We start from the raw sequence: 24,703 nt of genomic DNA, 5'->3' as shown, positions 1-24,703 counted from the left end.
TTCGCTCATAGTCTTAAATTTCATAATTATAAATTAAGTACTGTATTTTTTTTTAAGATTGAGTTTATAGTTTAAATTAGTTGTCAGTTATGACATTGATTTATCATTTGCTGCTAAAGTTGGGTTTACCGATATAAAGCTGCATTTTCTTTGCGTGCCCTAATAAAGGCTAATAATAATAACCCTGGAACCCACATTTAGGCATTGTGCGAAAGTTTACTATAAAACCTAAAAAGACAAGCCATAAAAAGAAAGCAAAATTTATAAGTTTAATCTAAGTTATACAAAGGGAACTAAAAAATCAGTACTCGAAGAGAAAGAAAACCTCCACTGCAGTACAGGCTACAGCGCAGTATAGTCCTAGCTATATAGTCCAAAGATCCACCGTCGCTTTTAAGTTACGGAAAATTTGAAAATCGCCTTGTATATTAAAACGTGAGATATCTAGGAAACATTAATAACTAAGAACTAAGTAATAATTAGCTAAAGTAATAACTAGAACAAACTAATAACAAAGATTTTATGCTAAGATGTCAATAACGGTAAACGATGTTTTAGACATATTATATTTTATATTTTTATTTATGTTAGTGAGAATAAGTACGTCTGATGATTCCCGTAATGCGGCGAAACGCGTAAACTAAAAATAGACGCTTGATTTGTGAGACTTTAAGTTTGAGTATACTTTCTCTTTCTTTGGTAATAACTGAGATACCCCGCCATTACAACGAAATTCACATAACCTGTAGGTATTAGTTATAAACGTATATATTACCTAATACGTCTGAATTAACATTAAATGAACCTATCGTCGACCAACCACTGGACTTTACTGCAATAAGAACAACTAATATAATAAACCAGCGTTACTTTGCAATAATAACATCGTAATTGAATTTTCCACCAAATAAAGCTAATTGTATTTAAATCCGACATGTTGTTTCAATCCAGCGACCACCAAAAATAATTGCATAAATTAATCCGTTAAATAGGCCTCGTTTTAAACGCATAAAATGACATCTAATTAAAATCATTGTCCATGGAAACACGGTGTTAACTGCTGTTTTTCTCATTTCCTCTTTATGTGTCACACCCGTTCTATCTTCTTCTAATTTATTGTTTCACGCATTTCATGCACCACGGATTTTAGCATCATCATGACATTGAATATGTGCAAAATATCTTTTTTTTTCAGTTTTTCCGCTGCTTTACGTGACGTGGTTGTGTGTTTAAAGCCGCTTTAAACTTTAAAAAATGACGCTAGTGAGAGTTATTAATGTTTTAAAGGCTTTTCCCGGAATAATTTTATTTTTGTATGTAAGTAATACCTTTACAGTCGTATATAACGTTCATGATTGTGAACACAATTTTTGCACACGTACTTCAATTTCGATACTCAATAATAGAGCATGTCGCGTTATCGAACGAAAACCATACAGCAAATGAGATATTCAATAATTAATGAAACATGGCCGTGGTGCCATGTTTAGCGAGACGCCATTTTAAATTCACATTGTCAAAACCGAATATCGTCTATTGTTTCTGCCTATTTGAGTTAATGCCAGTTTATCCTCATTTATGTTGGATGATTGTATTGCAGCTACTTAAACAGGTTTTATGGAAAATGTAATATGTATTATCGATTTAAGTTACATTTTCTCTGTAATAATAATAAGGACTTTATTTTCACAATTTAAGTTAGATTTACAAATAATTATATGCTAAACATAATTGTACTATTGTGAAAAGAGGCGAAGTCCAGATGTAGAAAACCTATGCAAATAGGTTTATCTCTCCTGTTCTACTTAACCTTAGATATCCATAGTACCTTAATTCAAGAGAAAAATCTTACAAAACGTAACTAAATGTATATAACCAAATAGAAAGGAGACATATTTAAAAAGTTTGAAGAAAAAAATGTTTGAAGTTTTATTAAAGGCATATTTTTTTTACTCAACACTCCTGCTGGTTCCAAAATCTTGAAACAATCGGGAATAAAGTTGTAAAGCTTTGAAATATTATAGGAAGAACTCCGTTCATAAATAGATTTTCGATGTAGCGAGGGTGTTATTAACCCATTAGTGCATGAAGTAGAATGAAATAAGAAACACATAATTTTTTTATTAAACATTTGTTTACTGTACTTCAAATAAGCAGGTAAATGTGGAAAAAAAAACTAGAAATGTATACGTTTGAAAAAAAGAACAGTCCCTTATGAAAGACATTATGCTAAAAATAACAAAATAAAAATTCTAAAAATATTCTGATAATCAACAAAAAATGTATTCTTTGATATGCCTATTTAGTGTGATAAGCCTTGAAACATATTTTGGGGTGTAAGCCCGCATTAAATTTTACGCAAACAAAATTTGCCTTTTTTTTGCAAAATGCACACCTTCTATCAGTCTCAGAATATTCCACCAAACGATTGATATTATCAAATCTAACATCCAGTGATAAGATTGGTCATAGTTTCCCTTTTACAGACTTTACGCCATATGAATGCAGCAAAGTTAGGGCTATGTTTCTTCGAAATATAACTAAAGAAGAACTTATTGGATCCTTAGGGTAAATTATTCTCATAAGTAGCCACGCATTTACTATGGACACATCAAAAAGATAGGCAAAAATTGGCCACCACCATTTTCTTTGTCTTATTCGGGTCCTATAGTTGGCAACCATGTTGTCTAATTTATCTACCCCACCCCTCCCTCTATTATAATAAAATATTACTAGTTTGAACCCGTCGAAATTCGACGATAGAACACAGGCCAAAGCATGTTAAAAAAAGTAATCTATAAAATTGCCCGTCTTCCAATTCAAAGAACTACTTTGTAGACAACATTTGAAGTAATGTTGCCCTTGGATACTATTTGTACTTTTAAATTGTCAAACGATCGGGCGCGAGACATAGTTACGTATAGCTGGCCATGGCTAAACACCGGTTCCGGTAAATAAATACCAAGCCGTTCTAGGGTTTGTCCTTGAGCCTTGTTTATAGTCATGCAAAAAGCAAGACGAATGGGGAATTGGCGTCTTTTAAAACTAAATGGCAGTGAACTATCTGAAGGCGTAAGATCTATTCTAGGAATTAATACCCTTCTGTTTTAGCTCCTGTGATAATTTCCAAATCTAAACAGTTTTCATACATATGTCTTATAATTAATCTGGTTCGATTTAATAAGCCTTGAGATACATTTCAATTTCTTATTAGCATCACAATGGCACCCACCTTTAGTATCAAAATATGAGGAGGCAAACCGCTTAATTCCAAACTATTTAAAAACTCTACTGGAAGTTTCGTTTTCTTCTTGAGTGACTAAATGATTTACACTAACATACGTTTTTGGGATTCCAGGTATTAAATCTAAAACTTTTGTATTAATGTGATTGCAATGTTCGTTTTTTGGTACAAGAATTGCGTATTTGGAGACTTGTATTACATTTTCAGCTTTTAGAAATCCAACGCCAAAAATTTCGGTCACGATGTCCTGTTTGCTTATTATACTTATAGGTAATTCAATCAAAACTGAATTTTCAGTTTGCTCATTACTTAAAGCAGGATATTCACCATTGCCAATTTTAAGAAGAAAGTCACTAAAGTCTTGCTCTTCCGATTTAGCGCGCATGTTTTTATACAATTTAAATATTTTAAATTCCGACCACACACACAGAAAAATCCCGATGGATTTTTTCACATTTTGTTGTGTAAAAAAAAATGTTTAATTTTAATACACAATTGTTAGATAATATCTCACAGTCCTGTATAAAAATTCTCAGGCATTTTGTATATGTTTTAATGTGTATAATTTATACAATTATTGCATATTAAATTAATATACCATAAGTGGATATTAATTATTAAGATAATGTGTATAAATATTCCACTTTTTTTTTTAAATCCAATGCAGTTTGGTAAAAAATCTAATAACCAAGTATATTTTTACTACAATTTTTAATTAATTTTTTATTCTGGCTTGTGTTGATTTTATTTATAATTGTGTAGAATAAAAAAGATTCTTGCTAATAGCCCTTCACAATTATTGAATTTTAAAACATGTTTTGTGTAGTTATAATACACAATTGTGTAAAAAGGGGGACGCGCCCGACGCCCTTGCCTTTGCCGCTAGAACTTCGTTGTTAGCGTCAATGTTGCCAGATTCAATATTAAACAGTTGTAAAGGTATGCATCAAAATTTGCAGTCGATTTAAAGTTGTTAATTGAAAATGATTTAATAGGATATTTAAAAATAAGCCCAATCAGCATAAGTTCTAATTTTATTTATTTAAATAATATCGTGATAATAACACGCGCAAGGAAAAAAGGAAACGTAACTTATATACTAATTGGCGGTGTAATCTTTAAGATACATTTGATTTGGCAGCATTGCTATAATTCCCAGTGTCACAGGTGTTCAACTATTCATTCTTCAGTCCTTCAATCAACCGGCCGGCATTAATTTGTTTTAAGGTTTTTTCGTTTCGTTAAGTGTTAAAAGTGTTAAAATTGCATAAGAAAAAAATGGATATATTCGTTGAAGATAAACTTAAGGAGTGGGGTTTATTGGACCAACTCCAGGAGTATATTATTATGTACCTGTAAATAAAACCCTTAGCTTAAAACTGTATGTTGTTAATATGTAGGTATGTACCTACATAAGAATTTTCGTTAAGTTCCTAATTACGTTCCTATTAGGTATTTCTTTTAAGTTTTTTCGTTTTGTTATGTCATTTATTTTTATTAAGTGATTTTGAAATAAATTGATGAAGGGCGATTTAAAACGAAATAACAATCATTTTGATTTCCTTGGGATATGAAAATCCCGTATATGTAAACATGCCAAAACCTTAGTTATTGTAAACGAACCATCCCATAGTCAACACATTTTTAAGTTCTACATAAAATGTTAAAAAATTTCATGTATCATAATGTCATACTTGTCATACTGTCATACTACATTTTTTTAATATAAGGTGTTGAAAATGACACTTTTTATGACTTTAAAAGTGATCTAAAGCTAATTCTGTTATGAAGAAAAAACAGATTTCAATTTTCCATTTCGTGTTTTTAATTTAAACTTTTTAAATGATTTCTAAGGTTTTTTTCTATTTTTAACAGAATTAACTCTAAAGCCTCCTTAAGTTCTGAAAAGTGCAATTTTCAACACCATCTGTTAAAAAAAATTGATAGCAGTAAATGATTGTTGTTTTGTTAACAATTACCCGCCTGATATACTGTAGATGTTAAGTAACTACATACATATATATGTACAGGGTATTTTTTTATATAAGTTGATTTTTTTAAATGAAATACTATATATATTTTCTGCCAAATCGAAAGACCTTTTTTCCTTGATTTTAAAAATGTACACGATTTTAATTTATAAAAATTTTAAACTTGAATAATTTAAAAACAGCCCTTCCAAATATAAACAACCTATATATTTTTGCAATCAGGGAAAAAAGGTCTTTAGATCTAGCAGAAAATATATAGGGCGTTTTATTTAATAAAATCAACTTATTACTATTGTTTTATTAACTTTGCAATGCGCTTTTGTTTTTTTTACAAATCTAAAAGATAATACGGAAAAAAGTATGCAACTTTTGTATAAAAAGTTTTTCTCTATATCACTTACATTACCCCTGTTTATGGGCACGCAAATATAAAAAATGACCCTGTACATGAATGTATGTGTTTATTATTAGCCTTATTTAAAATCCTGTTTTTACAACTAAGAATTTCCATTTTAAGTTCCTATTTGCGTTCCTAATGTGTATTTGTAATACTATTACTAAAGTTTTTTTGTTTTGTTGTGCAGGTTATGTGTACTTTTTTAAAAGGTATATTTAAATAAAAAAATGTTTTTTTAAAACAATTGAATTTTTTTACCCTACCTATGCAACTAAAATTTTTATAAAACATAAATGTTAGAGTGCTTGGGAAAAACAGTCAATATGGAAAAAAGTCATCACTTATTTCCCATTTTTTACAAGATTTATTTTATTTTAATCAAATTATGACCTATCCTGTTTTTCCCAGGAGCCATAGAATTTATTATTACACAGATTTATGCCGAAATTCTCTAAAATATATTTTAAATTTTTAAACAATTTGTTTATTTTTTTTATACAAATATATTAATTATTTTAAAATTTTTATGAATATAAATACAAAATATTGTAATAAAAAACTCCAGTTCTTATGTTAATTTGATATACAAACGTAAAATAAGTAACCTACACTATATTTAAATTTATAAAACAATATATAGTATTATTATACACAATTTGTAATAAAATTTTATAGTTGAAATGAAAGAAAATAAAATATATTGTAGAAACAACCTACACTAACGTGTGTATTTAAAATGCACAAATTGTGTTTTTTTCCTGTACATACCATGTTAAAAAAAACACTAAGAGTTTGCTTATTTACTGAACAATTATATTAAATAAATATAAAATATTGTCGAATTTAAGTACACAAATAGTGTACTATATATACAATAAAATAAATCAAATTGATACACAATTTGTTGATTATAGAACCACAGTTGTTTAAACACAATAGCATAGAGAAATTCTACACAAATTGATTCTGTACCATTTCCAGAATCAAATTGTATGTAAAATCTATACAATTGTTGAATTTTTATTCACCTATTTTTAAGAGTGCAGTGGAGAAAATTTAATACAATGGTGAACAATTATCTGTCTCGAAGAGTGAGGAATAACCGGCAAAACTTGTCGAAAGTCTCCCCCAAGCAACATTATTTTACCTCCAAAGGGATGTTTATTACCCATTATATCCTGAAGGAGACGACTTACACACAGTAATGCGTGAGCACTGGCCATTGGCTCTTCGTCCCATATAATTAGTCGTGTTAATTTAATATCTTCTGCCATTTTACTGTTAATATTTAAAGATGCTACCGAAGATTCCTTAAGTTTAAGAGGTAGTTTAAATCTGCTATGTACTGTGCGACCATTTGGTAAAAGCATTGCAGCAATACCAGTCCATGCTACTGATATTACGTCAAAACCTTCTTTGCGACACTTCGATATAAGACACTGATACAAAAAAGTTTTTCCTATACCCTCTGAACCATCTATAAAATAAGCATTGCTCCTGTTCATATAGTTTTCTTGTATAACTTTACTTATTTCATTAATAATTAGACGTTGCTCCTGATTTGCCTGCAAAATCATAGAATCACAATCATAATTTAAACTTAAGTGAGGTGCATTGTCTGGAACTAATGGTATATTATTTACAATTGGTAAATTAAATATCGAAAGAGAAAAACTTATTTATAACAGTATAGTGAGTTTATAAGCAATATCCTGACTGTAAAGAAGCAAGTAGTCTTCGCTCAGAGAATCCCTAAAAGTATCCCACAATGATGCTGCATTAGAAGGTTGCTGAAATATGCAAATATAAGCAAAAAGTTGCCTCATTTGATGTGGCATTTGAAAAACGGATGCTTCTTGTAAACAACGATACCATTCGGTATCGTCCTAAAGCAGCCCACGTCGCATCGGCAGTAGTAATCTACAACTAATTGTTGGCTTAATTTTCCTGCATTAATTACAGAATTAAAATCACCTTTAGGAAGATTACCACGAACCATAAGCCTGTATGAAACATATTCTCGCATCGAAATATTTTGCCGTACTTTAGTTTTTCGCTCACCTCCAGTTGGCATTGAAATAAACCCGCCACCAGTAACTAAGGGATTTATATTTTGTCTTAAAACCTAGCACAGAGTTACTATATATTAAGTGAAAACTATCAGAATTCAGTAGTTCAATGACCAAAAAAGAAAAGCAACTTCTAAATACAAATATTCGATGAGCAGGGATCTGGTATCTTATGATATTCCGAAGGTTAAACTTATATAAATCTTGCCTAGTCACGAAAAGTTCAAAGAGATAAGAAGGAGACATAACCTTGTACACGCTAGCTATTAATACTGCTAAGATTAATTTGTAATGTTGTCCATACTTCAGAAAATCATTATTTACATAACTAGGTGTTATATGTGCAAATTTATCTCCATTAAAGACAAATGGTATTGCTGCATTTTGGACCAACTGTATTTTGTTCCTAAACTCAATATTTAAGTACCCATAATAAATTACACTACAATAGTCCAATTGTGGCAGAATAAGTAAGTTGATTACCATAAGCGTAGTCCCTATCGGGAAAAATATATTAAAAGGTATATAAACGCTTTAATTTAAAATTAACTATTAACAATTTCAATTGACATGAGCTTCAAAGTTAAAGTTCGTATTAAACATTAACCCAAAGTTTCTAGTCTGCTCTAAATTAGGCAGAGATGAACCATTAATATGTAAAGTGGAGAAATTATACAGATGACCTTTTTTATTGCAAAATCAGTACCAATAAATATGTAGTTATTTTTTTGCATTCAGTAACAACCCATGATGTACCAAGCCAGATTACCATTAATTCTCTGCATTGTCTCACTAGAATATTCCGGACAAAAGCCGAACAAAAGCTGGATGCCATCAGCATAAACATGAACAGAGCAATGTCTTACCTGCTTAAAAAGGTGCGACTATATATTGAAAATAATAATAATGATAAATAAGAACTGGTTTAGACATTGCTCCATCCAACACAACCACATAAGACCTACAAAATAAACAGTTGTTTGAAAAACATAAAATTTTTTATTAAGAAAACAATTTAAAAAAAAGAGAGCCCGCAGCATTTCATGATTTATCAGATGAAGTACCTTGCTATAGTCTAATGGGATTAAACAGGACACTTTGGACACTGGTCAATATTCCCAGAAATTTCATTTATTACATTATAAAGAGCTTGAAGTTGCTGTACTGTTGAAAATTTTTTGCCATAATTGGCAACAGAGAAATTGGGCGAGGATTAGCATGGCTTTCAACTTGAGCAGTCTTTGGCAATGGCTTAATAATAGATACCTCCACGCATAGGGAAAGGTTTCCTTATTAAGCCTAAAGTTAAGTAATTTTGTAAGTGGGCTCACCATGTATTCTATGCTATACAAAAGCATATTAAACTCTATAAAATCTGTATTGTTGTGACGAATTCATAATGAGTTACTTATTATATTGGGTATTACGTCACTTATAGCAAAAATCAAGTTAGAGATTTTTATCTCACACGCTCAACAATTGAAAAGAAGAATAAAATAGACTTATTTTAACGTAATACCCAATATATTAAGTAACTCATTATTAAACTCTATGTTGTACAAGCCAGCAGAACGTGATTTTATTTTGAAAAATGCCTTAAAAAATTCAAATTTTAACATATGTTTAAAACTAAATTAAAAGAAATTGAAAAATTTATTTAGCCTATATCACTTTTGTCCACTGTCTCATTGTCAACTATGATACATAGCTCATTAATACTTACAAAGTGATTACAGATTTATTCTACATCTTTCAAATGCCCGGGAATTTCATGTTGACCTTTACAATTTATATTCCACTTGCTTATACATGACCATGTTCTTTTGGTGTCTTTATTTACTTTCTTTAGTTCAAATACCATGTAAGTCTCCTTCTCACTTCGAATTGCAAATGAAAGAGAAGTCTAAATAGTATTGCTTACGAGCAGAATTTTTGCTTTTGTTATATTTGTTTAAAGCTTTGTTTTTTAATGTTATTATTTCTTTAATAGTACTAGCATTTTATTGACCGCGTTAAGGTGATAAACTTAATTTTTTTGAATTTTGGCCATAAATTTAGCACTTATTCTTCATTTTTAATAAAATTTTAAATATATTTTTTTTATGTAGCAAATCTTAAAATTAACTTTTTTTTAATTTGCCATAGAGGGCGCCACCAGCAACATTTTGTTTTTCTTCCGCAACGTTTTTAGACTTGATATAATTTAATTTTTTTATTTAAAATATACATGACGAAAAAAATGTTGCTCAAGAAAGGTATGCTTCAAAAATCTCGCTACGATTCACTATGTTCGAGATATTTGCATTTAAAGCTTTCAATGCACTTATAAAATTTACATTCATTAACTATTTACATTGCTTCATTACACTTCCAATGAACGATAAAATACAAAACATAGATAAAAATAATCAATATTTTTCTCAATATACTTTAAAATTATTTTACTGAAAGATTGCCGAACCTTGTAACCGATGCAAAAATCTAATGGGTTAAAGTCTGCACTTCGTGCGGGCCAAGGTTCCGCGCGAAACGAACGACTTCCGCGTTCTATGTAGTTAAAACTAAAAAGTTAAGATATTAGCTTACTAACTAATAATTATTAATAAATATGAATAAGAATTATTCATATTTATTAACTGTGACTCTACTAATACTGATGACTTACTAATTCCAGTTCTTGCAGCCATACGTCTTAATTCTATATCTTCAGCAACTCTGATAAACACTTCTTTTCTTTTTGATCAGCATTTTGTCTTTTTGTCCAACATTTATTTTTGGCCTAAATAGTCACTGTTTTAAAAAAAAATAATGCCGAGGTATTTTAAACTACAGTGATAAAAAACAATGCCTTGGAACTAAAACTAACTTTATAACTAAAAATGAGAATGCAGAAGATAGTTAATGTTACTAAGTTTAAATTTTTATAACCACTCATTAAAGTCACTGACAGGAACATAAACCCTGACAGTCACAATGAATTCATCCTGTCAGACACAGCCTACTTAAAATTTATTTTAATTTAGGAAGTAAAACTTTAATAATCCAAGGGTCTGCGCATAGCCTGAGTGATACTTTTAATAATCTAAATTCAATTTTAAAACTTTTCCAATTTACTCATCCTTGTATCTGCAAGAATAATTTATTTAAAAAAAACCTATATATATGAGATAAGTTTGTTCACATGTTCACTCTCTACAGAGATTATTGGCTGTACTAAATATTGTTACGAAATTCGGGAACACACTTTTATTGTCAACGTCAAAAACACTAACCTAACTCGCTTTCACTGTCGTTTAATTGTATCCAAGGTAAAAACTGACTAAACAATTAAAACTGAATGATTTGTCACGAAGCGCGTCCTTTTTAAAACCCGATGGAACAGTTTCGAAATATTTAGAATTATCTTCATTGTTTTTGCCCAAAGAGACCAATAATTTTAGGAGAATACTGACAGTCAAAGCAAGCAAGTATACAAATTCTAGAAAATTAGAACTACAGGGATTTACAATAATATAACCTAAATAACCTAAATTGGGGCCAAAATGGGGCTCTCAAACAAGATGAACTACTTAAAAACTAAACACTATAGATGAAAATAATAAACCAAACGTAAGTAGAACCCTAAAGAAACCCTACGAATCAACTTTAACTACAGAATACTAATAACATTGTACAAAAACTAGCAGAATAATTAACGTATTTACATTTTCATAATACTGCTCCCCTCTCAAGTTTGATCGTCCCGATCAAACATGAGACCACCTGAGTCATGATAGGGCGCTAGCCGGACGATGTTTACAATTTTCATCTTCGCTGTCGGATGTCGCTGGATACGGTACACCACGTCGTTGATTCTGGTGACCACATTGAATGGATCTTCCCAATCCTTCTGGAGCTTTGGTGACTTGCCCTTCGTCCTCCGTGGATTGTATAACCAGACTTTATCCTTAGGATTAAAACCGGTAGAATTTGCCTTTGTCATAACGTGATTTCATTCTGTTATTTTCTAGATGAAGTTTATCCCGTGCTTGTTCGTGAACAATTTGTAAACGCTCTTGTAAATGGTCGACGTACTCCTCAAGGGTTTCAGACTTATGGGACCTTCCAGTAATAATGTCCAAAGGTAAACGAAGTTCATCACCGTAGACAACTTTTGCCGGGCTTTTTCCAGTTGACTTGTGGATAGAAGAACGATATGCCAATAGGAATGGTTGTATACAGGTATCCCAGTCGGTTTGCTTATAGTTTACTACCATCCTTAAATAGGTTTCAAATGTGCGGTTAAATCTTTCAACTATTCCATCAGACTGAGGGTGTAGTGGGGTTGTACGGGTCTTATTGATTCCCAGCAACTGGCATACTTGTTCGAATATTTGTGACTCAAAGTTCCTTCCTTGGTCTGAATGTATCTCTGATCGATCTGGGTACACCAAATCGACAAATCCAGTTCTGGAACAGCACTTCAGCTACTGTCGTTGCTTCTTGGTTTGGAATCGGATAAACCTCGGGCCACTTACTAAAGTAATCCATAGCAACAAGAGCATATCGGTTTCCGGAGCTACTAGTAGGAAAGGGTCCTGCTACGTCTATGGCAATTCGTTCAAAGGGTGCACCAACAAGATAGTGCATCATCTTTCCTCTTGTCCGGGTTTTTGGGCCCTTGCTTGACGAACACTGCTCACACTGTCGGCACCAGCGTTCAACGTCTTGATGACTGTTCAGCCAGTAAAACCGTTCTCTCACTTTTGCCAAGGTCTTACTAACTCCAAAATGTCCTCCGCCGACACCGCCATGAACAGCTTCAAGGACTTCCGGAATACGTTTTCGAGGAAGGGCTGTCAGATATGTCTTTTCTTTTCCATCTACGCTCTCCCAGACTCTTTTTAATAATCCATCTTTTATAACCAATGAATTCCATTGAGACCAATAAGCTTTAAGTTCTGGAGATTTGTCAGAAATGTCTTTCCATTCTGGTTTTGAAATTTCTCGAGATTTCAGTTCGTAAATAAGACCAAATACTGGGTCATCACACTGATCTTGGATTAAACTAGCTACATCCTACTCTTTAGAACTGTGAAGGCCAATACGATTACAAGTAAATATCTCTGGATGCTGTTTTGATTCCTTTTTAAAACAATGTTGACATGTTTCAATACAGGGTCTTCTCGATAAAGCATCGGCATTTTGGTGATATGCGCCTTTCCTATGTTCTATTGTAAAGTCATACTCTTGTAATCGTTGAAGCCACCTTGCTATTTGTCCTTCAGGGTTTTTAAACTGAAACAGCCATTTCAACGAAGCATGGTCGGTTCTAAGGATAAATCGTTGACCATACAAATATTTATGGAAATGTTCAATAGCTTTTACTGCTGACAATAGCTCTCGTCTGGTGACACAATAGTTTCTTTCTGGTTTTGATAACGTTTTACTAAAATAAGCTATCACTTGCTCGCCATCTTCATATAGGTGGTGCATAAAAATCTCTTCATTTCTCGTCGTCAATATCCGGTTATATACATCCATTTTAAACTGCTGAGCATTCATAACATCTAATCCTAATATGACATCATCCATGATTTCTGCCACTAGTACTGGCTGTTGGAATGTTGTTAAGCCAATTGTAACTGTAGCTTCATGCAATCCAAGAATCGGGATCCTTTTTCCATTTGCAGACTTTAGAATTAAATTGGGTGGTGCTGAGAGCCTACAGTGTGCTACGATGTTCGGCTTCACGATAGTATGACTTGATCCTGTATCTACTACCATCTCACATTCACGGCCGCATATTTTTCCCGGTACTACCAAGCTCTCTCCAGGATGTGGCAGCCGGTTTAGTCTTATACGTGGGGCTTGGTAGCACCCAGCCAGCTTGCGCCCCATAAAGCTGACTAGTTGAAGTTTTCCTGGTTCCTTGGATCTCTTAAAGGCTTGGGGCATTGACGTTTAACGTGCCTTTCCTCATTGCAATTCCAGCATTGCAATGGTCTTTTAGGTTTCCTCCCTAATAATGATTCAATCTTCGTTAGGCGGTCTTCGAGATCACTTTCCGAAGTTCTGATTTGTCTTATTCGTGTCTGCCTTCTAGTTGCTTGAAAAGCTGCCTCATACTCTAGTCCATGGGCCAAAGCTTCTGATATACTTTTATGATGAGCCATCCTTAGAGCGTGGTTAGTATCTGGATCTCGAACTCCGTCAATAAAACAATTTATAGAAATTTGTTCTCGGAACTCTGTTGGGGCTGAAGGGTAAGCCAGATTTACTAATCGAGCAACATCGGCCTCAAACTGTTGGAGTCCTTCCTCGGGTTGTTGTCTTCTAGATTTCAATTGAGCCTGGTACACTTGTTGTAGATGGGCTTCACCGTATCTCCTCTCTAAGGTACGCACCAGTACGTCGAAATTGAGCTGATCCTCAGATGGCACCATTCTTAATATTTCTGTAGCTTCTCCTCTAAGGCTTAGTTTAAGATTGATTGCCTTTTCTTCGTTATCCCAGCGATTTCCCCTAGCAGCGGCCTCAAATTGATTCAAATAGGTACTCCAAGCTTCTTTGCCGTCGAATTTTGGTGGCTTTACTTTGATCATTGTTTGCATTCCAGGATCGGGATGAAGAGGAGTCCATTTTACTTTCATCTCTAGTTCTTGGATCTTTTTTTGTACTTGTCCCAATTCTTCTTCTACTGTTGCTTCAAAGTTAGTCATTAATTGTTTCTGATTCTTCTCCAGATCTTCTTTAAGTTGTAAAACTCGTTCCTCTTATTTTCTGTCTCGTTCCTCCTGCTCTTTTTTAAGATTATTTTTTAAATTAAGTAAGTCATCTTTCATGGTTCGAATCAGGTCTTCATTTTCTTTCTTTAGGTCATCTTTCATGGTTCTTATCAGGTCTTCATTTTCCTTCTTCAGGTCAGATTTAATTGTCTTTAGTAAATCTTTCTGTTTCTTGTCTCGCTCTTCTTGTTTGCGGTCTCGTTCTTCTTGTTTGCGGTCTCGTTCTTTTTGTTCTTCCTTCTGTTTACAGTCTCGTTCTTCTTGTTCTTCCTTCTGTTTACGGTCTCGTTCTTCTTGTTCTACTTTTTGCTCTTCAAACTTCCTTAATAGCAGCTCCATCAATTTTTCGGTCTCCATTTTGGCCTGACTTCTTGTTAAAGGCATCCACTAAAATGAGCTTCCAAATATCCTTTACTTCTGACACCAATTGTAACGAAATTCGGGAACACACTTTTATTGTCAACGTCAAAAACACTAACCTAACTCGCTTTCACTGTCGTTTAATTGTTTCCAAGGTAAAAACTGACTAAACAATTAAAACTGAATGATTTGTCACGAAGCGCGTCCTTTTTAAAACCCGATGGAACAGTTTCGAAATATTTAGAATTATCTTCATTGTTTTTGCCCAAAGAGACCAATAATTTTAGGAGAATACTGACAGTCAAAGCAAGCAAGTATACAAATTCTAGAAAATTAGAACTACAGGGATTTACAATAATATAACCTAAATAACCTAAATTGGGGCCAAAATGGGGCTCTCAAACAAGATGAACTACTTAAAAACTAAACACTATAGATGAAAATAATAAACCAAACGTAAGTAGAACCCTAAAGAAACCCTACGAATCAACTTTAACTACAGAATACTAATAAAATTGTACAAAAACTAGCAGAATAATTAACGTATTTACATTTTCATAATAATATATTAGATAAAAGACGTAACAGCGCTGTATCTCCTACTAACTGTAACTGTAACTGTAGTTAAGCGGAGAACACACCTAGGCGATCGCGACTACGATCGCGATGGCGATAGCGATGCAAATCGTGATCGCTGGTGTAAGTGAACAGACATATTAAGAGTCAGAGTATCAGAGTGAATATATCTATTGGACCAACAGAACGGCTAGCAGTTACATTAAGGTAATTGAATGAGCATTTATATTTTAATCTTATTTTTTTATTAAAGTGTTTTACAACAGCTAGGTTACATAGTAATAAAAAATACTTAATAATTAATTAGTCAATATTATTCGTACAGAATTCCTCCTACAAGGTTGTTGTAGAACTTTCTTCAGAGACTTCCTGAGCAGTATAACTGCTTGTCAAATATGAAGGCTGTGGGGGAGAGTTTGGCATTTTTGATAGTTCCATGGAATTAAAAGAGGAACTATTGCTTGGTTGGTTTTGTCTTTGCATCCGGATTTCACTTAATTCTTGTTCCATTATTATTTTGGCAACTTTGTATTTGACCATTATCTGTCCTTCCGTCGACAACTTTTTTACACTTGCTGCGTACTTTTGAAATGTTATATCAATTTCATCTGTAATGTTAGTTTTCTGATTTGCAATGTGTCTCTCATCTAGGAATTTGATAACTTTATCAACAGATGAAGCTTGTGGGTTGGATGTCGAGTCTTCCATTGATTTTCTCTCTTTTTCTTGATTTCGATTAAATGCATTTTTTGATATTTTTCGATGATTAGCTTCACTTCCTAGTATACTTTCACTTTGTAAATCTTTGTTTGTATCACTACGTTCTTCGCATTCTTCGCTTGCAAACTCATGAATTTCTGTTTCGTCAGTTACATTAGTATCAGTCTGAGCAAATTATAAAAAAGGTCTGAAAACTTCCATCTGTTGCGCCCAAGGCCAGGTTTTGTAGCGGCAGATAGATTAAGCAGCTTGTCCAGTTTTTGTCTTTTCGGTGCGGAGATATTTTGAGTAACAATCTCTTAAGCTTTTCCAGCGTTTTTTTAGATCGTTACCTAAATAAAAAAATATGTTTTATTAATACCTACAGAAGAAAAAGTTGCAGAAAACGGTGAATAGTTTATGATTACTGAGCAATCGTTGATGGTAATATGTGACACTTTTGTGGACCTCAATGTCCATTTTCAGGAGGAAAATACAACAGAATTACATTTGTTTTCTACTAGCGACATATTTCTTAGCAAAAGAAACTTTATTACTTTGAATAGAACATGCTATTTTTTATATTCATTATTTTAAAATATTTTAATTTTAGATTTTTGGCGACAGTCGATTCATATAAAACAATTGGTCATAGTTTTCGAATGGGATTCTCAACAGTTGCTTCAATTGTTGAAGAAGTTTGTGAAGCAATTTAGAAGAGATTGCAACCAATTTATATGCCAGAGCCTACAGCAGAAATATGGAGAAAATCAATTTTGGGTCATAAAAATTTATGGCAATGCCCTAATTGTTTGGGTAGTATAGACGGGAAGCATTTAACTATTAAGTGTCCTTAGTGGATCAAATTACTTTTCTTATTTGAAAAAGTTTTCAATTGTTCTAATGGCGATTGTTGATCCTGAATACAAATTTATTACCATAGATGTAGGTGGATATGATAAAAACAGTGACGGGGTTTATTTAAAGTATCGGCTATGGGTAGAAAATTTGCAAATGGCACTTTTAATGTACCACCAAATAGATCTATATCAGATGAAGATCATGATGAAATTCCGTGTGTTTTAATAGGCGATGAAGCTTTTACATTAAGTACTTATTTAATGAGACCATTTCCATACAGACAATCCCGATTTGATCGAAATAAAAAAACATTTAATTATCGCTTGTGTAGAGCACGTCGGGTTGTCGAAAATGCATTTGACATATTGGCACACAAATGGAGACTGTTTTTTAGGCCATTAGATGTTAAAGTAGATACAGCTAAAAAACTGGTCAAAATAGCTTGCGTATTGCACAACCTTATACGAGTTAAAAATGTTGATCAACAGTTTGTATACTTATAAGAGAATAATGATAGACCCCTAGTTTTATTTAACAGCTTGCCGGTTGATGGAAGAAGAGCAGTAAATTTGGCTTTTGACATACGTGAGAAATTTGTTACTTATTTTAGTACTTTATAATAATTTGATTAAACTTTTCATTACTTAACTAGATATATAATAAACAAAATGCTTACCTCTGTGTTTTAATCCCATATTCTTTGCGATTTCGTTCCGCGTTTTGTTCTTTATACGCACATTTTTGTAATCCGAATGGGATAAATCAAATAAAAATGATACGTTTTTACATTTTCAATCAATAATTCCGTAAAATCAGTAATTTTATCTAACCTCAACTCAGTGCGACCTGCGATTAACGTAACCTGTTGCGTTTGATCGCGAATGTTCTTGTATCGCATTGGACACTGCGATCGGTCGCTGCACAAACGCGAACAGGTCGCAGCATGTATGTGCTGATGTATTCGTTTACGTTTGCTAAATCGGATCGCTATCGCGTATGTGTGTTCTCCGCTTTAAGATATTAGGGACTTGGCGACTGCAAGATTCCTTAACGTCTTCTAATACGACTTCGTTTATGTCAATTATGATGAACTGCTTGCTAAACTCTGGTTTCAGAACTGTTGCTTTAGATGTTACTTTTTTATTATAAATTATTTGTGAAAGGTAAAAAGTAAACTGCTACATCAATCAGAATATTTATACAGTTTTATAAAACGCCTCTTTCGTAGCTTAATATAGACTTCTTTATTTGGCAACACATGGCACATGGGCAACAATTTTCGATGGTGATTATATTAGTGAAATAAATATTTATATTGTACAAATAAACATATGGATGTACATTAAAAATATTATTACAACTTCAATTTAAAAACTATATTTTTACCATTTATACCCGCATGATGCATTAAAGTTAATACATAAATATACACGGGCCTATATTATTCCAAACGTAATGACCATAATAACCCCTCTGAAGCGATGATATCATACTTTTATTTACGTTATTATATATTTGACCAAAGCGCATTTAAAAGCAAATTAAAACTTCATAAAGTTTCGAATTTAAACAGCACTGATGCGACTATCGACGCGAAATCACGTTTTAAACCACATTTTCGCTCAAATAATACTCTCCAGAAACTTGAAATATAATAGTATTTTATTGCAATATACAGTCATGCTTTGTGAGTTTATAAAGTTAATTGCTTTTCAACAAAATTATCAAAAAAGGTGCCTTGCAGATGAAAATTATGAAATTTATGATAAAAATTTGTAGCGTTTTATTTTTATATTCCTTGTGTTCACTAACACTCCATTGACATTTCATTAATTTCAATAATTACATTAATAATTTCAGTCAACTTCATTTATTCATATTTCTTTAAATTTACACTGTCAATGACACATTACTACTGTAACGCATCACTCTCCTAGTTTAATTATCCATGCTTTCTGTTGTCCGTCACTTCTCTGATTGGTCATAATTAATATTTTCTCTAATTGGCTGATATTGACAGTTTGGCAGAATGTGGCTGATGTTGCAGGTAGGAGCGCACGTAAAAGGCCAGTTTTTTTTTAATTTCCGAAGTTTGTAAAGCAGGAAGTGGCCAATATAGTTTATAATTTATGGTCCTTAATCTTGTTCTTTTAGGGAACCGTTTATTTGATAATTCTGGTGCAGGATGCCCAAGATTTTGATATATAGATAATGAAACCTAGCAAGGTGAGTGTGTCACATTTTCGCCATTCATTTTTTATTCACAGTGAATACAATGCCAACCGTTGTTTTAGGGTTTTACTTTTCCGTTTTCCTCTTTATTCTTCTTCAATTGTTGATAGCTGCAGGCATTTGATTTCACCGGGAAATTGCTGAAAGCGGTGGAGCTGGGGCTAGAGTTAGAGCTAGTATAAGAGATTCCCAGTCCAGATTGCTGAGCTACAAATGGCATACATCTGGCATACTCTCTGTTGACAGGAGCAGAGTTGCCATTTCCATTAAAGGGCGGGAAATTCAAAAAGTCACGGATTTATTGACCCGCCCTCGTATATCGTATATCTTGTTGGTGTATAATTGCTCTAAAGTCTAAGTCAATCGTAAGAAAATTTAAACATTACCTTTAATTATTGTGGTTGAATTTTATCATTAAAATAATTAGATAATCGGTAATTTCTTAATTTAATAATATTCATTATGAATGTTTGTATTCTGTGGATGGTGACGCATTATGCACGTATTAAATAAGTAAGAAGATATATCGTCTGGGGCATTCGATATACCCAAGCGTGTCGTCGACAGATCGTTAAAAACTAGGCAATCCGTAAGACACTCACGTTTGAACATTTTATTTAGAATCAGTCATATCGAGTAATCATGTCATAATTTTAGAATCCCAGTACAATTCATCGCTGAAAATCGGCTAAAGACAACTATAGATATCAAGACTGACGTTGACATTAACGACAGAAGATTAAAGGTACGTTTACATATTTCTAGCTACAGAACTATGGCAGATCTAAGAAATATATCAACAACTTTCACATTGTTTTTGCTATTAGTATAAAATTATCAAAGTTGTGGATAATTTTATAGCAATAGCAAAAATTTAGTTGTGTCCATCTGTGCACTAAAATATCCAATAATTACTTACAATAAGTTATAATTACATATTTTATTATATTTTTACCAGACTCGTACCCACTTAAAAATGAAAGAGATAATGTTGCGACCTATTAATAATTATAGCTGTAACACAATAAACACCTAATTAATAACCCTCACTATCGATATAATAGGTCTACATTGTTCAAATATTAGTCGAATACCCGATTTACAACAAACCGCTATTGGAGTCAATATTAACCGAACCAAATATTGACTCAAGATACAACACTACCTCGTTAAGTAAGCGTCGATTGTGTGCCTGAAAAACGTTTAATCAGGGGCGAAATTCAATCTATGCGTGTAAATTGACTATACCGTCGCCTTTTTGCCCTTATTGCAAAACCCTTTCACCCCATTCGAGAAAGGGTTCAATTCACGCAATTTTTCCGTATAATAAATCAGTTCGAAAATTAAACAATGGAATAGAATAAAAGAACAATGACATATATTTAAACAAATTAAATCGTCTCGAGCTTTTGATTAGGAAGGCTCAAAAGAGGCTGAGCGGAATTAAAGGTGCAGATTCTAGAAAATGATAATTTCCCTTTATTTAATGTAATTTTGCTTTTGTTTCTCTGCTACCATAGGGTGGCATTATTACGTTTCACGATTCCTGTTTTCTCAAAGCCGTATCAAACATGAACAACGTATAAGGGTCTTTTGTGGCGGTAGCTTGACTTCATTTTCTGGGCATTTCACAGAAGCCGAATTCTAATGCGGGTTTAATTATAATATTAATAAATGGCTTTCTTTACGTAATTTTTTTTTTATTATGATTAAGTTTCTATTTTTAATCCTGTTTTTGACTTTAAAAATAATCAGGAAACATAGTTCTTTATTACAAGTTAATTTAGACTTTCGCACATAAAATAGGCAAAGACAAAATTATGAGAAATAGTTACCAGCATAATATTTTCTGAAAGAGTGTTTTAAATAACTTAAAATATGTTACTTAAAATATATTATTTACAAAACAATAAGAATAAAAATAAAAAAGGATTATTTTCTATACTAAACTAATTCGATTCGATCACAAAGCTTTTCTAGGGTCGCGGTGTTAGGAAGTACCAGGTGACCATCGTCACAGTATAAAGAACAAGGCAGTAGGTTCACTCTCTTGCGGCCGTTTGAAGTAGGGACTTCTAAACAGTGCCGACTTTTTTTACGCGGTCGTAAATCATTATTTAGTTTCGACGGCAATCCTTTACGATACGGGGGGTGTTTGAACCATTTTTAATAAGGAATATTTTCGTACATCGCGGCGGGCAGCGTGTAATATATGGAATTTTTTGAAATTAAAGGCACTTTGTATTATTGTTAAAATGATATTGAAAGAATATTATTAAGTATCTCTTTTGAACAAATAACTGTAAGAAAAACACTTGGTAGATAGCTTTAAAATTAAGTTTATTAGAATGTACACAATTAAATCTTAGCTTTACGTTCCTTTCATGCTCTTTTCTTAACTGACCAAGAAACTACCTACCTAATATTACATACACTTAATTAATAATAACTTCGTTAATATACCCATTTTTTAAATATTTAATAAAATTTACATAATAATGTGATAACAACACTCAGCATATGGAACTCGGTAACAGTGAAATATAAAAAGGCAGTTAAATAAAAAAAACTTATTAAATGCCTAATTATTTGCTTTTTAAATAGGGGATGAAAGAACAAACCACTAAAATTCAAATAAAATGAAAATAGGTGTTTTACAACCTAGAATTCATATAAATATGCAAAATAAATATAGTTTTACATTCGGGATTATAGTACACATCAATATTTTGAAACTTAAACCCTTAAAAACCACCCTTAATGACGAAAAAAATGCAGTTTTAAGTATGGTTAGACGGTATAAGTGGCTAAAATTTATATCATTCAAATGATTGCAATGCAACTAATAATAAATCGGATAGCTTTCACTATTAAAAACCACCACTAATAACAGAATATTACCAAAAATTTTGCATTTTTTTAGATTAAAATCACGATTTAAAAAAAATATGTACTCTAAATCCCTGACACTTTTTGAACATATTATTGGTACCTATATATAGTCCATTGTAGAAGGCTACGCTTTAATTTTTGAAATAAATACATAATTTTTTATGATAAATTTTTTTAAAACTGCTATTATTTTTATTTTATTCCTAACTTTTTTAATTTTTATGCTAATGACTTACAATCAAGTTTATTTTTAAAGTTTTTGATAGTACATACTTGAAAAAATGTGCTAGATATTTGTCTAAAAAACGTTTTTTTTTAAATTATTTCACGTTATTATTTTACGTCATTATATTTTGTTATCTAAAAAAAGGGGTTATGTTCACACAGTTGTATCTCAGCGCCTATAGCACCTAGATAAATCAAACAAAAGTCAATCTTTTGTTTTTAAACCAACTTTTGTTTATTAGATTTTTTTGTAGGATCTCAATTTTCCGAGATATTTAAGAAATACTGAAGAAAAGCGTGTATTTTTTTCTGTAAACTAATCCATTTTTATTTAAAAAAAAAATGTATATCCCCTTTTACTCCTGCAGCCATCTACGCAACATATTGCCGGCATTTTTAAAGTACAAAATTTCCGCACAACGCTATTATAGTTCTAATATTGAAGACGCCCCTGTATAACGCAGTCGCCACCGGGCAGCAAAAAAGAGTAGCATCAGAAAGCGAGTGAGAAAGGCAACATTTTGGGCGGCGGCGATTTCTGTTCCATATCCGTTGTTTATTTACATTACACCGCATAGCTGTATTATTATTTGTTACCTTTTTTTTGCCGGCTCGAAACCGACGGCATTTACGGCATTTATTGTATCTCCCAGTTAGTCGAAAATATACTCTCATAAATTAAGGTTGTGTATTATTTCAAATTAAATACATACACATCATTGGCGCAGTCGATCTTACGGACCTAAATTGTTAAAAGTAGTCGGTGAAAATGTCATATTTTCTCGGAAATTTAAGTACGTTTGATCCGGAAAAGTCGGATTACGCGATATTTTCCGAGCGGCTAAAATAGTTTTTCGTGGCAAATGGTATAACGGAGGACGATAAAATGCGTGCGACTCTTCTAAATACATTAAATGAAGATTGTTACGTGTTGTTAAGAAATTTGTGTGTACCGAAAACGCCACCGGAAGTGAAATTCCAGGATTTGGATAAATTGTTATTAAAGCATTTTGCTCCAGTGCGGTCCTATTTTTCGGAGAGAAGAAAATTTTACTCTGCTCAAAGAGAGCCCGGTGAAAAAGTGTGTGATTGGGCAGCTCGTGTGAAAAATTTAGTGAGTAATTGCGGATTTGAGGCTACAATAACTCTCAGTACGCTAATGAGAGATATTTTTGCGATCGGTATTAATGACGTGCGTTTTTCCGATCGCTTGTTTGAAGAAAATGCCATCAGTAGGGACTGTACGTTTCAGCTTATGGAAAAAATTGCTTTGGCAAAGGAGTCTGCGGTCGCTGATCATGAAAAGCGCGCATCCAAGGAGTCTCAGGCCCCGATTAAAACAGAACTAGAGGAAATATATTATAATCAAAATCCAGGTACTTCTCGTGAAAATCGGGGTAAGTCGAAATCTAAATATACTGTTAAAAGAGACCATCAAGAAAAACGGGCTCTACCAAAATGTTCGGTGTGTGGGCGTGCAAATCACGTTTTTTCTAACTGTGCTTATCGTAGCTGTTTCTGTCACAAATGTGGAATCAAAGGCCATTTGGCACCTATGTGCAAGAAGCTATCAGGTCATAATTTTTTGCAAGAAAACCTTTTGGAAGACTCATCTGATGAGAATGACGAGATGTGCTTTAACATTAAGAGTAATTCTTCATCATATTATAATAAGTTGCGTTATAATTCTAAAGGTAACGAAAGGCCTATAATTATTAAGCTATTAATTGACGGTTTACAATTTGATTTTGAAATTGATTCTGGATTTGCTCATGCGGCTATTTCTGAAAATTTGTATAAACATTATTTTACAAAATATGATTTGATTCGTAATGATCTGTCTCTTAAAGACTATGTGGGTGTATCATTTAACCCCTTAGGTTATCTTAACCTAAATATTATCTATGACGACAACAATTACATTTTAAAAACATATGTCATTAAAAATGGAGGACCTCCATTAATAGGGCGTAACGGCTTAAAAATGTTGAACATTGGTTTATGTAAAATAGATAGTAACAATAGTAATAGGTTGTTATACGTAAATTCGGAGACCAAGCTTCAATATTTATTAAAACATTTTGGTCAAATTTTTGATGGTACTCTGGGCACTTTCAACAAGTTTAAAGTAACCCTTAAGTTAAAGGAAAATGCTATTCCGCGATTTTTTAAACCACGTCCTGTTCCAATCGCGCTTAAGCCAAAAATTGACGAAGAATTAGATCGTTTAATTAAAAATAAGGTATTAATTCCGACAGAATTTTCTAAATGGGCCAACCCTATTGTTCCCATATTGAAGAAAAATGGTGGTCTAAGAATTTGTGGAGATTTTAAGGTAACCTTGAATCTACAACTGGAATTTCAACAGTTTCCGCTTCCGCGAATAGAAT

The 24,703-nt window shown here is 32.5% G+C and overlaps 1 protein-coding gene across 1 annotated transcript in view; it reads left to right on the top strand.

The window, feature by feature from the left end:
- Positions 1 to 1,139: 1,139 nt before the first annotated feature.
- The window catches only part of LOC126736811 (uncharacterized), a 410,403-nt gene continuing 386,839 nt past the window's right edge, over positions 1,140 to 24,703 (top strand). Inside the window, exon 1 of the mRNA XM_050441363.1 lies at positions 1,140 to 1,317. Coding sequence (XP_050297320.1) covers positions 1,255 to 1,317 — 63 coding nt within the window. The 5' untranslated portion in view covers positions 1,140 to 1,254. The remainder of the gene's footprint in view (positions 1,318 to 24,703) is intronic.

Source organism: Anthonomus grandis, chromosome 5 (assembly GCF_022605725.1).
Source record: "Anthonomus grandis grandis chromosome 5, icAntGran1.3, whole genome shotgun sequence".
Classification (NCBI taxonomy): Eukaryota; Metazoa; Arthropoda; class Insecta; order Coleoptera; family Curculionidae; genus Anthonomus; species Anthonomus grandis.
The sequence above is the reverse complement of the archived record's forward strand: the minus strand, read 5'-3'. Positions and strand labels throughout refer to the sequence as shown.